The 18,035-nt window shown below is 38.0% G+C and overlaps 1 protein-coding gene across 20 annotated transcripts in view; it reads right to left on the reverse strand.

The window, feature by feature from the left end:
- Window positions 1-18,035, reverse strand: part of DLG2 (discs large MAGUK scaffold protein 2) — a 997,608-nt gene that overhangs the window by 80,071 nt on the left and 899,502 nt on the right. For all 20 annotated transcript variants that reach the window (XM_017819622.1, XM_017819624.1, XM_017819626.1 and 17 more), the window contains one exon: window positions 14,231-14,345. In XM_017819622.1, the coding sequence (XP_017675111.1) occupies window positions 14,231-14,345 (115 nt within the window). The remainder of the gene's footprint in view (window positions 1-14,230; window positions 14,346-18,035) is intronic.

Here is an 18,035-nt window from a genome sequence, read left to right on the forward strand (position 1 = left end):
AAATTTCAGATAAAGTTTGATGTCATGCTCTTCAGAGTTTGGTGACTGAAAGAGTCTGAGATGATTTATTCAAAATCTATTTATCTTCAATAACTGTAAGTGGGTGTACTACAGTGGACAAACAGCTCGTTGTAGTGCTTCAGCATCACTCCATATCTCTAACAATAACTGTGTATCTTTAAGAACTAAATCCATGCAGAATCTGAGCTCTTCAATTCCAGAATGATACCACTTATATCTTCCTGGAGAAAGAACTCAGATAGGATGGAAAATTCTTTGTGTTCTTTAAACAGGCAGAGCACTTCTAAACAGTAACCCGAAGTAAAATTCTTGCTAACACTAAGAGTTTTATCTGAGCTATGGCAGCATATGACTCCTTGATTCACATCACATTACCGCTAGTTATATTGACTGCAGATGGATTTTTATTGATTTTGTAGAAGACGTAATTATTACAGAATGTTTAATAAAGTATTTCCCATATTTCAGATACTTATTGGTCTGCTCTTCCTAAATCTAATAAAATTCTATTTCAAATTGATGCCCACTGTAGCTCTGGAATATATTCAGAGCTCAAGGCAACTAGTAGAAAAATAAATGCAAATCTTTTGTGTAACGTGATGGGATATATAGTGCATATCCATAGATGGAACACCTAACGTGCAATTGCAGCAACTTAATATTTTATAAAATTTCCTAAAAAAGCAGCATTGAAACCTGAGTATAATTGAAGTGTCCTTTCCTAAAAATTCAAATGCCTATAAAACAAGTAGGGATTTTCTTTTTACTTATCTTAATGCAAATTAAAAGCTGCTGCACTGAAGCAAGGAAATAATAGCAGTTAAGAAGTTTAGGGAGAGGAAACTTTGATCCTTCTGCACACTCTCCACATTAAAAGGGAGTATATTCTTATGTCTGTCCAAGCCTGATGTCTTTCAGATGGCAATACAAACAAATTAAAACTAAAGTAGCTGAAAACCCACCCATCATACCAGACTTTCATACTCTATTGAGAGGAAAACAACCCCATTTTCTACAGGCTCTAAATTCATTAATAGTTCTGGCATTACGCTGGATAATGTTCACGTCATTAATTCAGTCAAATTGCCTATTATTTCATACTTTCAGTGAGAAAAATATCCTGTCTGCTGATTATTTCTTTTACATTATTTTCTCCAGATTTCTTACAGCTGAAGCTGCTGCAATCCTCATTAAAGGAAAAACTATCTGTTGAATTTTATCCAAATTTTTAAATTGTTTTGATATTCTTAAGAGAACCCTATAAGCGACATTTCCAAATGAATGACTGTGTGCTGGTGGAGCAGCAAACAGACCAGGGCAGATAAATTGATCACTGAGGAGAAGAAATTTAAAAGAAATCCCTGTGTGTCTATGTTCTGTTTAAACATAATCTAAATCAGCATCAAACAATAATACAAATTAAGGTTAAACTACAACCCTGAAAACATCAAGAAATTAAAAGATGATTGCATTAACACAGTAGCTACAATAAAAAGTTATACTTATTGGTCTTCATGAAAAGGCAGCATATCCTTTAGATATTTAAATAAATTCTCAGGCATTTGGAGAATGATACCAGATTTATAGGAACAGTTATTTGCCACTAAATTAGTGAAACTCACCTGACTACCAGGTTTCATATCTGTTTTGCATGGAAGCTTATAACCTGTGGTTACTGCACATGCATCAGGAGATGTAGTAAGCTGTGGACTGAAAACTGACCCATCATCTTCTAGCAGTAACCACTATGTGTTGACTGGATAGTAAGCCCAACACAGAAATTGATATGAAGTTTGTAAGGGTCCACTTACAAACAAAATACAATAATTTGTATTTTGTTTTTCTTACTGATGTTCTAATTAATTATTAAAGTATAAGTAGACAAATAGATTTTCAAAGACTTATCATGAAAATTCATGACCAGTTCAGTTTTGCTGAAAGATCTGCTAAAGTTCACTAGGCCTTCAATATGAATCCACATGCAAATATCAATGATGAAGGAAGAATTCTCATTTTTACGTCTGGAACATCTCACGATTCTGGCTTAAACCAGGGTAAAGACTGATGACTCTAACTGTAATTTAGTTGGGGCTAACTTTAGCAGAATGAAACTCATGGGAATCAGATCTGATGAAGTGCCGTGCACTGAAGCGATGCTGTTACTCAAAACCCTGGAGAGGTTTTAGGAACCTAGTTCTGACATTGCTAATGTCACTGTAGCTCACCCTTTTTTTGCTAAAGAAAGGTAGGTATGAAATTAGGACCAGACACTAGAGTCCTAAACAATATAGAGTATTAAAATCTAAGTTATTAAATAATGTGATGAATTTGCTATTAAATTAATAACAGTGGATGTTACTGTGTCTGTAATGTCATGTCTGGATGAAACACAGGGCATTACATCCACAGCTTCTTCCTGCAGCAGAGCCTTCTTGCCACAATAGCTCTCAATGGATGTGGCAATCCTCTGACAGCCAGTACAGAAAAGGAAAAATTACTTTCAGTGCTTATACTGAAAGGGCGATTGCATTTTGAATCTGCAAACTGTGTTAGAAACATTGCTTCTACCATGTTTTCTGCAGTGCTACTGAAAATGATTTTGAGTCTGTCTAGTCTCAATTTGTTTTCAGGATGGGTTCTGTTTCCTTGTACAGAAATACATGAAGAAACCACAGACATTTTTTAAAACTAAACTTTACTTTTTACAAGAATAGTTCCTGAAGTATTCTCAGCAACATGGAAAATGACAGACAAACAATCTGACTGGCTGGGTACAGAGGGGAACAGCTTGAAGTATGGCTTTGCATCTTGAATCATCTGCAAGAAAGAGGCAAAATACTGCTGAATGGCAATTAGGTTGTTCTTCCATTTTATCATTGATAATCTATGATCCTTTTCTGTACAAATTGTCTTACAGTCTCTGTAGAAAGGAGTAATTACTACAGTGGGTCACTGCAGCCTCTACCTGGACTGTAAAATGTCTCAAGGACATCAACAAGAAAAAGTCTGGCTGCAGAGATAGTGCTTTTTAAAAGAAAAAGGAAAATTACAGATCTTTCAGAATGAAATAAATATTGATACTTTTTTTGAAATGGGGAGGATATGTATCACGAGCAGCACCTGAAGTTAAAAACTATTCCAATGTGACATAACTAAAATCTAAGCAGTTAGAAATACGAGGTTATAAAAAAAACCAAAACCTTCTGTGTTGTCAAGTAACTGTCTCTGTCCTAGTTTTTTTCAGAAAGCTTTCAGCTGCTGCCCACTATGCCAGAACTCTTTTGAACAACTAGAAGGAAGATGTGGGAGCAGAAATTGCAACACGTTTTTGCTTTCTTTGTAAACAGGGGTTTTTATAGGAGTAGGTATTATGTGTTGCTAAGCAGGTGTGTTGGGTAAAGGAATGTGGTTGCCTGCAAGGTCAATTAAAAAGCATAAGAAATAGAATCTGTGGAAAGTGGGTGACTGTTTAGTTATTATAATTCCTATTTAATGAGGAACATCTGGCAAATTCTTCACCAGATAACTGATAGTCTTCTTTTCTTTGCTACATTTGTAGCTAAAGCAATTAGAGTAAGAATATGCAAGAGAAGTGTGAGCCACAATGAGAGTCTTCAAAAAAGATGAAGTTGGAGACATGGAAAAATGCAGATGTGCACACACACATATATATAGACACACAGTGATGTGTTAATCTCTGAAATAATGTTTTACTCCATTTGTTCTGAATATGAGGCACGTTAAGAGAGGATCAAATCCTACTTGTCGAGATTGGTGTGCAAGAGAGACAGAGACAACAGTGCAAAACCTGCACTGGTACAGCAGCCTGCTGTGGCTGGCATGCTGAGCTGGGTCCACTTGGACACCAGCTTTAAGTATCAACCAGCACCACACAACCACCACTCCCAGCAAAAATAGTAAAGTAGCTGCATCTAAGCCAGGGTCTATTCTACATGATGTCAGTGATGCCTGAGAGGACCTATCTTTCTGACTCAGTACTTTTTTCCTTGTTACAAGAGTGAGGTGGCAGTGAATCACAGAGTATACTGTGTTGGAAGGGACCCACAAAGATCACCAAGTTCAGCTCTTAAGTGAATGGCATGTGTGGGGATTGAACCCACAACCTTGGTGTTCCGAGTACCATACTCTTACCAATCAAATGGAGTTCCTGAGGAGCTCCCTATGATCCCCAACTCAGGTTGGCAATTCCCCATCCTCCCAGGCTCACCATAGCATTAGTACAGCAATATCTATTCCTAATGAGAAGTAAAAGCGCGAGAAAAGCCCACTGGTCCCACTTAGCCTCATCACTTAAACTTGGCTGGCCTACCTTCTCATAGATAGACTTCCTAGCAGTAAGATGAAAGATCCTCCTCATTTGTCTTTATTGAAAGAAACTTTGAATGGGAATTCCCACTGCCCATTTCAGCAGTGTTATTGTCCTGTTTCAAAACTTCTCAGCTTTGTTTCAACACTTCTCAGCTTTGTTTCAACACTGCTGATTTGGAGAGCGTGTTCTACAGTGGCTTTTTGACTTTTCTGTAGAAGATTTCAGGTAGAAAACTCTTCAATAGAGCTAAGCATCTTCTTTCTCTCAAACTGGCCACTGCGCTATGGGCCAAAGCACATATTTAGATTTCCAACTTTTGACTGTATTCGCAAAAGCTTTTATTTCAGTGTTTTCTTCTCTGTGTTTGTGGTCTAACTTACTGTCTTGTACTTTTCCAGTTGAGAACTGCACAAACTGACGGTGTCCTATTATAGCTGTTGACATGGAAACATCACAAGCAACTATTAGTTGGATAAGACTGCTTTTTTACATAGAACAGACACAGCTTAAATGCCTGTTTTGCTGACTCACTTTCAGCCATTTTAAGTCACAGACAGTTTATCTTCGCTTTCACCTCCCCCCCTCCACATCGATGGATCATGTTCTGAGTCTCTGCTTAGAAATGAGGCTGCAATTGTGTCTATCTTGGTTATAAAAATTTCAAACAAATCATATTCCCACATGTGGCTAAGATCTTCATCCTCATCATCTTCTGGCTTGGATATTATTCTAGCTGACACTTTCTAGTCTCCGAAGCAGAAAGCAGGCAGTCACTCTAGGGAACTGGAAAGCGCAATATATGTGCAATGAAAAGCTATTAAAGCACCTCTTAAGAAAAGAAAAAGGTGTGCTGTTTCTGTAAAGCAGACATCATGTCAAGCATATTACCTGTTCTGGGACATTATTTCAATAACTTATGAAACCGAGTAATAAGAAAAATGGCCAGAAGTACGTACTACTTATGCCTTCTGAAGTTGCTAAAAGAAAAGCTGTTTCAGCAGGCATTAATAATTCAGTACTGAGGACATGATTCCAGGTTTCAGCCAGTTATTTAAAATCCAACAAGTTTTACTTATAATATAAAGATAAAATGAATTAGGCAAGCATGGTTTTGATAAGGAGTGCTTTATATTCTCTTTTCTATTCTGAACTTTAGGCAGAGCTTATTATCTCAGATTACTGTAGGCTATCCTTTGAGCCGGTCCTTTGAGGTGCTCATTTCCACATGCATTAGCTCACAATTTTGAACACAAAATAGTCAATGATTTGCAAAGCCACAACCACATGGAAATAAATCTGCTTTTTGTCCCTTTTCAACACAACTGGAGAAACTGATAAAAGGCTTGCTGGGCTGCTGGTTCATGCTGCAGCTAACACTGCATCGCACCCATGTGTCTGGAAGGAATTGAGTGAACTCGTTTCATACCCGGTACCTAAGAGCAGCAGATATGATAAACATGAAGATGTGAAGGAAAGAGCTGGTGTCAGATGCAGAGATGAGACTGTTTGACTGATGTGTTTATATCTTCAGTTTTCACTCTCCATTAACTGCTTCTTCTTTGTCTGTTAAATCTTATTAAAAATTGCAAACAAACTTCATTTTTCCTTAGCTGTTCATTAGTATCAACAGTGCAAAAAAGTATCAGATGAATAAGAAGTGTAGTAAGTGTTAGGAAAAACTGTAGTAGCTTATGAAGTGACTAATAGTTTCAACTGACTATATAACAAATAAATTGATTTTCACCGTCCTAGGTTATTGGTGAGGCATATTGTTGTATTTATAACATCACATTTCAGGCTGGTTTTTTTTAGTACCAGAATGCCATCAAACTATAAGCCTGAAGGTCTTCGAATTGTGAGTAGTCCAAGATTAATAATTCTCACATCCATCTTTCAGCTAAGATTGGCATCACCATTGTGAGTCTTTGTTAACACACATCAGTTAATAGTTAAGACACTCCAGTTAAGGACCTGTCAAAATTTCACTGACATAATATACAGATATGTGAAATGCTCACAGCTCCCCCTGACATCAATGAGAGGTCACCTTAAGAAAACACCCAACAAAACAGATCTCTCCAGATATTCTCTGTTCTTCAATTTTCAGTTGAAATTTTTAATTTTTTCTTTACTCTGTTCTTATCAGAAGAATAATGAATGCTGTAATTTTTGTAAATACCTCTAAGCACATAAACAGTTTGAATTTTGTAAGAAAATACTACATTTGCTTTGTCAAAGACAAGAATTGGTGTCTTCTTCCTTCTTCCTTCTTCAATTTAGATGTTTTTGCTTTAAACATGACATTCAAAGTAATAAATAATAACTACTGGATTTATTGCCCATTGCATTAGGTGATTCTTATATTCCAGCATAGCCCTCATCCTTCGCTGTTCTTCTGTGTTTCTGATAACTAATGAAGACCCAAGTGAATAGTTTTTCAGTGATACTGTTCAGCTTCTAAACCTCCCCCTGGGGAAATGGTCTCTCAAGCACAGAGAATGACCCTCCTTGCTTTGAAATATAAAGATTTACACTATTTTCTTGGTTCTGAATTCAAGCAGTTCTCACTGAAGCCAATGAGAATACTGGTGCCAGGAAAATCTGGAAAAAAATCTATATTAAGAGGAAGAACTGCTAAAAAGTAGTAATTGAATATTCAGAAACTCAACCAGTATGTGTGAAATGAGTAATGTCCCAAGCAGGTTTCAATTTTCCAGCCTGAAAAGGAATTTCAAGTCCAATAAGCCATTTAAGGACTGTAGTTTATGTGTGTACCTATCTGGCCATTTCCAAACATGTCTGCATTATACCATTTATGACAGATTTTCTGAATGCATGTTTCCACTCTGTGCTATAATTTGGACCATTCAATTACCTAGGAATTTGAGGTAGGTGAACAAATTGTACTAAAATTCCACTTTCCTCCACTTACTGTTCAGCAAAGGGAATTGTAATGGTTCTATCATGCCATTAAAGTACAGGCATAGCTATGTAAGCTATAGCTATTTCCTCATTAAAACAAAAAAATAATGTCTAGGTGCCAAACTCACTCACATTTGCTCTCCAGAAATCTGGATTGACCTACAGTGCTCTAAATACTGAAAGAAACTACAGTGAGATGGTGGAGTCATAAACTCATCCAGCTTGATGACCATGCACTGAGTGTATGTGGATCCTTGGTAGCACTAACTAAAGTGACAAATGAATTCAGAAGGAATCCTGGGGGATAAGAATATGGGGAACAAACTAGCTTAATTAAACAAAATTGTTGATGTTTCAAAGCTACGTTGCAGAAGAATGCAGAGACAACAGTCAGAGAGCTTGATGTTACAGCTTCTTCTAGGTATGTATATGAATACTCTGTGCGTGTGTATGAGAGCGAAAGAGAAAGATTTTCGGTGTGGGTGGGATTCAGATCACACAACTTGAAGTGTCTCTAATATAGATGTTTACATCTCAACTAATCACCTAAGGCTCCTTCCACTCAACTGTGAGAAACAGACATTTTTAGGGCATGATTCGCCTGAGCAATTTTCCATGTCTACTTCTGGATGAGATGAATTGTACTCTGAAAGTGCCAAGTGCACTCCACTGACTCAAGAGAGATACTAGGCAACTAACTAGCTTCAGTGAAAAATTTCGCAATGTGTATGTAGATATAGCATGTATTTAAAACTAACATATCCATTTGGATTTTCTTTATATATATATATATAAAAATATATACACATACATCTTTCAAGAAAAATATTCTCTCTCTTTGTAAGGAGTATTTAATTATGACCATTTCATATGTCTCTCCAGTTCCCTCAGTACCTTCTTCTGAAAACCCCTGATGCAATTGTATCTTTATCAAGTTTCTCCTTCCAGTCCTATGTAGTAGAGTTTTCTGTCACCCAGTCTGATATTATCACGTGTTCAGGTTTCACTACTGCAATGTCTCCAAAAGCTGCATTTCTCATGTGGATTTCAGACTGCATTGCAACCAGCTGTGCAGCTTCCCAGGAGAATTTTGCCCATGGAGCCTTAACCTGAAGTTCAGTGGCCTGTGGGGGTTCACTGCCTCAAAGAAGACAGGGAGATGGAACAGTGGCTTTAACAGTCATTACATAAAACCAGTCCCAGATACCAGATTCAGTCTTCACAAACTGCCTCAACCAAACTTCAGTTGTAACTCTACAAACTTCGTAACTGAGAATTTCTGTGATGTGCTGAGAATCAATGTCTCTCCAATGAAAGGTGTCCCTGCCCATGACAGGGGGATTGGAACTAGATGATCTTTAAGGCCCCTTCCAACCCAAAACATTCTATGATTCTATGATACAGCAACATGCTAATTTCTAAATTCAGGATATCTGTATAAAGGTGTCTAATACCTAATGTAGAATTCATTGTACTGGGAATCAGAGTAAACAACCAGAAATACCTCAGCCTTGGCTTCTGTTTTGCTGCTGCTAAGTTACCATGGAAAAATCTTCAGATTCTTGTTCCTCTTGGCTCAATAAAAAATGAACCAGAACAAATTAATTTTTAACACATAATACTATGTGTTTGTACAGCACATATCTATCAAAGCTATGAAACACTAATTCCAGCTAGAAGAAGACAAAAATATATTGGACTAAGAGGCACCTCTTTGCACTGTGCACAGTATTTATAAATAATGCAGCATGGACTGGAACAAAAATGTTGATCATAAGCTTCTTCATCTTATTAGGAACAAGCTCTGCCCTGGGGCCCACATCCCCCTTTAGCCTTCCCTGCACAGTGGAGAGGCAGCTGCAGAACCACTTCTTCTGACGTTACAGCTGGATCCAGTCCTGCCCCAGCCCCGATTTCCACCCCCACTTTTACAGCCAACTGTACCATTCACATTGTGCAGATATATTTGAAAGGAGTGCTGAAGTTGAAATACTTGCATTTCAATAATCTCAATCAGTCCCTTCATACAGAGCAACAAGAAGCCATTATGAGATGGAATGATATTTGGTCACTGAAGGTACTGAACAGATTTAAAACAGTGAAGTGGCAGTGAAAGGGCTGGGGAAGGTGGGAAACTTTTGAATTTTTTCTTCAGAGTGTGATACATCTCCACAGTGACTGGTGGAGGCTTTGGACAACTGGAGTTTTTAAATATAAACATAAACATTATTTCAGAAGCTGTCTAGTTTGAATAAGGCTTAAAAGGTGCAGTGACTCTATAAACCAACAACAGACTCTAAGACAGCAGTCAGATGATTCCTGAAAACCTTTTCTTTGTAGGTCTAATAGCAATTACGGAAGTATCTGGTTTTACCCTCACAAATCTAGCAGAAGTACTTTAAGCTCAGGAGGAACCTAGTAAATCAACAGGAAAAGCCCTTAAGCTCCCAGTTTTCTCCAAAGCTTGACAATTTTATATTAAAATTTTAGTGGCTGCTCGAATTCACAAAATTTTTTAAAGGACTGTACTTCTCTGATGCTTAACTCTTCAAAAGCCTGTCATGATCCATAAGCTATGAGTTAAATAACACGATCTGGCATTTCCTAAGAGTAGCAATAGTAGCCACACATAGCCTGAAAAATTTGACTATTGATATGGATTTAGAAGGATAAAGCAAAGCATATACTTTTTTCAAGACAGACAAATATATAATCTCACAAGATCAGACTTTAAAACCTTGAGCCAAAAAGACAAAAAGGAAGACATGAATTTGCATATGAACCACTAAAGATCCTGCTACATGTGGATATAGCAAAACATTTATCTGGTGATGGGTTTGTTTACTTTCCTTGTTCATCATGAACTGATGACTGAATTCCAATGACTTCAAAATAATAATAGCTGAATTTTTTTTAGCCTATTACTTCAGTTATTGAATTCAATTTAAATTCATTCACTTTCACAACCAAATGAAGCATAAAAATAACATTTGCTATGTTTCATATTAGCTCTCTCAATTTCTGCTTTTCTTTCTGTATTTCTTTTCCTCAACAGAGAGATTTAGTGACAGAGAGGTTTTGGGTTTCCAAAAGGATTAACAGCACTTCCTACTGCTCCATTCTCCCCTAAAGTGTCACACTTTGCCTTTAGTGTTGTGAACTTTCTGATGACATCCCAAACAGAGATACAGGGTCTGTGACACAAAAGGAACAGGTAGTACTGAAAAAAAAATAAATCAGAAATTCCTGGGAAATATTCCAGGAGGCATGAGAAGGACAGACTGGGATAAAGAAAGAAAAAAATGAGAAAAATCTGAAACACCAGAGTATGCACAGATAGATCATGTCAAAGAGCTACTCAGTTTCTCTGAATGAATAATTCTTGATCTTTAAGTGTGACTTTAAATTGCTTTCAGTCATCTGCTTCTAGTCTTACATTCAACCCTTTAACCCATATTACATTTTACTTCACTTCATTTAATATAATATCTTTCATATATCTCAATGTTATGCTGTTTTAGTAGGGGTGGGATGGGGAAATCATAGACTGTAAGCTAATGAAGAAGCCCTGCATCCACTGAACCCCGTGTCCGCTGGCATGTCTGTACTCTTTCTCATCCTCTCTTGTTGGCGTTTCTATGAGCAGATAATGACACATTTTCAATTATTGCAACCTATATAGATCTTAATTTATTTCCCTGTGCTGCCTAGAGTATAGTTATTTACTTTGATTAAGCTCTCTAGCTAAAAAAAAAAAAATGACTATGCTTGGCATACTCAGTGAAGGACAGCAGAATCCCTACATCATACACTACTACATACATACACTACAAAGAAAGGAAAACAGCAAACTTGAATCATCAACTTGGCATTACAGCTACAGATTTACAGCAACATATGGTAATTTGCCTCAAGTTCTCTTGCACATGCTGACCAAAATAATCCATTGAAAGAGACGTACCCTGAGTTGTAAGAATAGAAACCAAATGCTAGATCCCAGCTTTTTACATGAGTCCCTGTCTGTAAAGAGTTCATCCATAAAGAGAACATTTTCTTTGAAAACAAGCACATTTCTGAACAAACATTTATTTTTTCCTTAGTGCCTGAGACATAAGCTACCTTTGTAATTATTGTACATGAATTGAACTAACAGTGCTGGGCACAATTTGTAGTGCTACTGCACTACAAACACATTATAATAATATGTAAAATACAAAGCCTCTCAAACAGACTGCTCAGACATAGACACAGCCACTTGTGTGGGTTTGACTGCAAAAAATATATGCTAACAAAGGTGACTGAGACTTTTGTGGGTTTCTGCTTCAGAGGTTTGGGGCATTTGTTGGAACAACTCTGGAATAGGAGAACAGATTTTGCATTTATGGTTTGGTAAGTGCTATTTAGATAAGCAGCTAAGACATCAAAGACTCCTGTAGTGAAGCACCAGGGCATAGCAGCTTTAGTGAGGCAGACCACAGCCAGACTTCATAAACGAGCAGAAAACCAGGCTCATTGGTGCACACAGAGCAATACTATACAGAAAAACTAGGCTAATCCAGATGCAGTACAGATATCTCAGCTTGGCTCAGTGTGCAAGTTAATAAGCCTCAGTTCTCAGCAGAGCTTACTAGGTCAATACTGATACAGGAGTGATTGAGCTTTGCTGCAGTTCAAACCAGTAAGTTGTTCAGGACTCTGTCAGCCCTTTAGTGTACACAGATGTGGCAGGAGGGCCTACCCAAATAAGGCCTAGAATCCAATCAGAGAATGCATACAATGCAAGCTGTCATGCAAGTTATCTGTGATGAGTTACTGGTGGCGCCAGGGTGATGTTTTGGTGTTGAAATACTGAAACCACCCTGGTCCACCAAACTCCAAGCACACATTCTGCTTTTCGAAGTTGGACGTGACAGATAAGATGGGAGCTGGCCTGTAAATGTGTGACTAGCAGTCAACTACTTTATGCTATAGAAGTCCAGTTCTCTTTCATACAGTCAGGTTCTTCTAACATAACCCTTCTTGAAGTGTTGGTGTAGAGATTCTTCCCTTGTGTAGGGGCACCCTCCAAGGATACTCCTCAAGGCTGAGAGGAAGAGATCTCCCCACTAGTGCTGATATGGGTGAATTATATAAAATCTCTAATAATTAATTCCTTTTTGCTAGTTTTAATATAATTGCTTCGATAATTGCTTCAATATAGTGCACTATCCTATCTTATACTATACTACTGGTAGTTTTAGCTTTTATATTGTATAGTAAATATAAAGATCTTTTATCTGATCATTTGTAATAAAAAATGATTAATTTTATATAAATATTTTCATTTTGCCAATCATTAAAACCTGCAGGACAAAAGCGGTTCACTCACTCGTGTGTAATTCCTTACATTTAAACTGTTGACACAATCCAAGGCTAAGATTGGCTTCAGCTTCACCTAGACTCCTCTCTGAGGAGTTTAGAAAGCAAGGGAGTCCTCATGATTTAATGTCAGAGCTTCTTTAATAAATTTTGTCTAAGCCCTCTATACCTGTGACAACTGAAATTAACCTGAAGTTACTGGCTTGGACTTCTTGTACCACTGTTCCCCACATTTAAGTTTCCTTGCTTACCCCAAGCAAAGTAAGCTTGGACCATCTCTACACATCCAATTGTAGCTTTTCATAAAATGCATATTCAGGGAGCTGACCAAAGCTCTTGACAAAAAAAGTCACTCTGTGTTTGGTCTGGAAAAAAAAACTAATTCAGGTCAGAGAAGGTTAGAGATGCATTGAAAACCAGAACACTTCCAACCTGACCTTGCCCAACAGCAAGACCACTGGTAACAGTGATCCATACCCTTTCAGTCCTTGCTTCTTCTGGCGACAGTACCAATTAGTACTTCATGTGGTTGCAGCTCACCAGAATAAGATCATTCATGCTAACATTTAAGTTTTCCCTTCCTTCTCTGCTACCTTACCCTTTCACACTGAGAGCATAATGACAAAATGTAGAATTTAGCCTTAATTGGATCTCTGCAATGTTATCACCTGAATTAGCTCCCCTGTGAATAATTATCACTGCCTAGAGGCTGACAAATTGCTTCCCTCTACTTCATGATTGTCAGGAATTTCAAATTATATGCTGAGCATGGGGAGGCTGAGGAAAGGGGGGGGAAGGAGGGGGGATGAAAATGAAAGCCTAGAGAAGCATAATCATAAAGTTTATTAAAATACTTGGCACAGAGTTCCATAGTCTCCACAAGTTCCAAAAGGTATGAGTGACAGCAAGAACTTTGCTGGGGCAACTTGGCAACATCCAGTCTTTCACCCAGCAAAGACTACAGCAATAGACTTGCACAGTCAAAGCGAAACTGCAACCACTGCTCACAGTTAGGCAATTCACATGTTATTAACTACCCTATTTAATATACGTACACCAACTTGTTTACTATTTCATCTGCAGGTTTGATCTTGCATGGTTTCTTTGCAGCATAGACTGATAGAAGTGTAAACATACGCAAGGGGATAGCAGCAGTCTGTCATGCATTTAGAAAAGCATATAACAGTTCTTGCCTTTTAAGAAAAAAGTGTTGGTGAAAAAGTGTTCTTTCTGAGAACAATCATTCTCTGTCTGGGCAAGACCTCACACAGAAACATAGTGTCATTATACCACAATATCCATCTCAGATGTCCAAACAGCTGACAACTGGGAAGAAATTTTTATCTCATAAACCCAAGTCACTATAAAGGTATAACACTCTGAAAATTACTTGAAGTGGTCAGATTAAGCAATAGGACAAATAGGGCTTTTATCCAATTTTTACATTAATGCTGCTGTGCTTGTAAAATTGATGCATTTCTAGTTCATTTCAATGCAGCTTCTCAAACTTCTTTCCCATCTTGCTGAGCTAACAACGCGGGTCCGGCATTGACAAGGTAGCTGCCGACATATTCCCAGAAGAAAGCTTTTCCTGCTTACCTGACATACAGTGACCTCTTCTGATTAGTCCTCAGGGATCCAGACCCAGAACTCATGCTGTGATTCATCATCTGCTCACGCAGGTCATGGATTTTTGCCTCAAATCGAGCGTACTCTAAGGAGATAAGAAACGCCCAGAGAATAAAGATATTTTAGTTTTCTTGACCTATATAATCATTAGGGCTGCTAAATGCAAATTGATATTAAATTAATGAATGTAAGGCATGTCCTGAAAATGGAGGTCTAACAGGACCTTGCATTAATGTATCATTTTAGGTAAATAAATGTCCTTTTTATTGTGGTACCTGAACATTTCAGCACTGAGTAGGTGAGGAGTCAGATAGCTAGACGCACTGAATTGCAGTTTCAGGAAAGGAAAGGAGGTTCTAAGTGTGTTACCAAATATCTCTCAGTCTGTGGAAAGGATGTTGAAAGCAGTTTTCCACTGTATCATTCCTCTTTCCAAACAATCTGATACGTTGTTAGGAGCAGTGGGATGGTGCACTGAAGTTATTAATGAGTCAAGAATTTACTGTAAAATCCCATCAAACCAAAGAAGATATCTCCAAGTCTAATTAACCCCACAGCAGCTGTCAAATCATTATATGAGCAATTAGCCACCCTATTTACTCTACCCACTGAGGTTTGGGGTCTGTTTCTTTTAAATAGGTGGAGCCATAACTTGGTCTTAGGTTGGGTGATCCCCAAAATGCCAAACCCAAGCTGCATAAGAATGGCGCAAAACTACCTTCCTCACCTTGTTCTCCTCCATAGCTCTGCTGGCAGCTTTGTAAAATGTTGTGACATGCTGACCAGCAACATGGGATCAGCACTGGAACAAGGATTCAGCTAGAGGTGTATCATTTGGTAAGGCTCCTTGCTGACAGGACCCAGCCTTTGTACAGCTTGGTCAATGGTCCCTTCTGCTGGCATGTTCCCCTTGCTCGTTGTGCGACCTAATGGTTTTGGTTTGCAAGAGGAAAGGCTGAAGTTTTGGAGACAAATTCTAATTCCTTGTAACTGACAACCTACAGGCAATGCTCCAACCACACAGAGAGTCACATTTCAACCTAAGCCCAGGAAATCCATTGATGTGAGCTCGGAGACTAACTTGTGAGAGTGTACACAATACATTTCAATGAGTCAGTGACACTTTGAAGAGTAAGACGTTGCAGACTGATGCCAGCAAAGAGGAGATGTTTCCTGCACCTCAATGTTTTATTCCACTGATGCCTTCAAAAGAAGGATTCCTTTCCCCACAGAAAGGCTAGAGCACAAGTAAAACAGCAATGCAATGTTTCCTCCCTTAAAGGCTGGAGGTACATCCTGCCAGATCATACCACCTCTCAGCTTAAGAAAACAAATCTTTACAGTGCATTTATAACCCATTGGCCTGCATTCTGTTAGCTGCTGTTTGAGCTACATGAGAACACTGTAAGACAGCAATATTCACATTTTCTCCTAGTAGAAATCTCAACATTATTTTTGTTTGATCATTTGCTGTTCCCACTGGCTCAGTTCCCAGAATGTCTAGATGCTTTTATTCATTTTATTCAGAGGACTTTAACTTTTCATTGGATAAAAACACCTGACCTTTGCAAGACCCCACATTTTACGTAAACACTAGCTACCTTCAAGCTGGCTTAACAGAGTCATTTGATTTGGGGTTTTGTGTTTGGGTTTTTTCCCTTCTTCATCCTTGACACATTTTACCTCCCTTTACCTATCTTCCACTGACCTTTCTTGACACTGCCTACTCAGTCTGTTAAGTGACAGTGGCTACTTTGCTAGTCAGCTGGGAACCACTGCTGTGGTATAAGACTCTTCAGTCTTCCCACATACCTATGATTTCACTGACTGCAACTGAAATTCTGTATGTCAGAAGAAGAGACACTCCTACATGCAGATGGTATTTTAGATTTATTCTGTTGCTTGTTTCTTGCTCATTTCATTCACCTAGGGTACATCTTCAAACTTCTCAGAAATTTAAAAGCCCAAATCCTCAGTAGAACTAAGGCTCCTACAAACCTGTGTTGTTTTTTTAAGCAGAGTTTAGTTTTGAAATGTTTGTCCCAGTGTAGGATTTAAGTTTACTCTGTGTGAGTCCTATTTGTTCTAATCCCCTGCTTTAGAATTTACTTATTAAATAATCTTCTTCCGAGCAAGGCTTTGTTTAGCTTATATTTCATTATAACAAATCTAACATTTCTTCTTTGCAAATAGGAAAGGTGATCTTAAGTACCAAAAGCTTATGTTTCTCTTCCTCATACAGTATCAGTCCTATGTATATAGACAGAATATTACAATTTTAAGGGTTGTTACTAGGTCTTTTTCATTTATGGTGGATACACTCTAAAAAACAGTAAACATACAGTGTAACTCAGCTTCTTTGATGTTTTACATCTGGGCAAAGCTAAAGATACCAGTGATCTACAGCAGAGCAACTTTCCCTTTAATAAACAACTACATCCCAGGCTGACTCTATATGTGCGGTGTAGGAGTAACTCCCAGATTTAGACACCAATCTGGAGACTGAGAACAGAGGATTGGAAATCCGACTCTCTCTAGCACAGCATTCAGCTATTTGCAACATCAGCTCATAAGATACTCAAATGACTATAGCTTGGTCAGATGACGATATTATCACCTGCGTTCTGATGTCAGAGCACACTTGTAATTCAACTGATTTTAACATACTGTAAATTTATTCTAAATTTAGTAATCTCTCTCTTTTTAGAAGACCTCTTAAAAATTGTCTAAAAAGAATGTGATGGAAATTCAGGGTTCAAGCTCCTGTTCCCTGCTTGATATCAAAAAAATACTGAAGTACTAATGATATTCTGTTCCTTTGTGTTCTTGAGATATTTTTTCCTTTGGATTGAAATACACAGATAATTTGAAAATAACCAAATTTATGGGACCATATTTTTCCACAGTACCTTCTTCATACTTATGCATAAAAAATATTGAAATGTAACTCCTCCCTTCCTCCTGACAAATTCCTAGACCAGAAATTGTACGGCCATCAATACAGCCAGTATTTAACCCAGCTCAGATCAACTTCTTTAAACTCAGCCCTCCTAGTTCTACTGATTGCTAGATAGTATAGTGACAGCTGCATTTGAAATCTGAACAGAAAAAGAAACAGTGATACTCTGCCATCAGAGTAGTTCTGCCTACTGAGAAAAAGTCCTTTTTTCTTAACACTTTTTTGTGAGTGTGATCGTTCCAGGGGAATGGATTCCTAATAGCTTTGCATTTGCTAGGTGTGAATAAGGGCAGTGCTAAAGTCCAGAAAAACACTTCATACATCCTTCAAATTCAGCATTGGACCTGACTTGCAAGGCTCCAACACAGTTAAAAGGACACTAAAGTTGTGACATGATGACAAAAAAATACAGTTAAAGCTGATTCACTAATTTCATGCTCTTTGAAGAAAGGGAGAACAAAGAACGTGTTGCTGCTGCAATGCTTAATTAGCAAAAATTCCCAAATTTGACTTATTAAAATCCATCTGAAAAGATCCTACCCATTGCCTGATTCATTAATGATCTAACAAACTCTGGTAGCTTAAAAAACTGATAAAGCTATGCTAGACTAAAAGAGCAAATGGGCGAGCAGACTGTAACCTGTATTATCGCTGGAGTCAGACCAGAAGATATAATGGTTTTTGCCGGCCTGTGGCACTGGGATTGTTGCTCTAAGAAACAGGGCAAAAGGGATGGAGGGAAGTGTTTGTTCATACCGCACTTTAGAGTTGGCTCAGAGCTCATAGCAGTGCAGGTAGACCTGAAATTGGCTGTCC

This window comes from Lepidothrix coronata, unplaced genomic scaffold (assembly GCF_001604755.1).
Source record: "Lepidothrix coronata isolate B3197 unplaced genomic scaffold, Lepidothrix_coronata-1.0 Scaffold76, whole genome shotgun sequence".
In the NCBI taxonomy this organism is placed as follows: domain Eukaryota; kingdom Metazoa; phylum Chordata; class Aves; order Passeriformes; family Pipridae; genus Lepidothrix; species Lepidothrix coronata.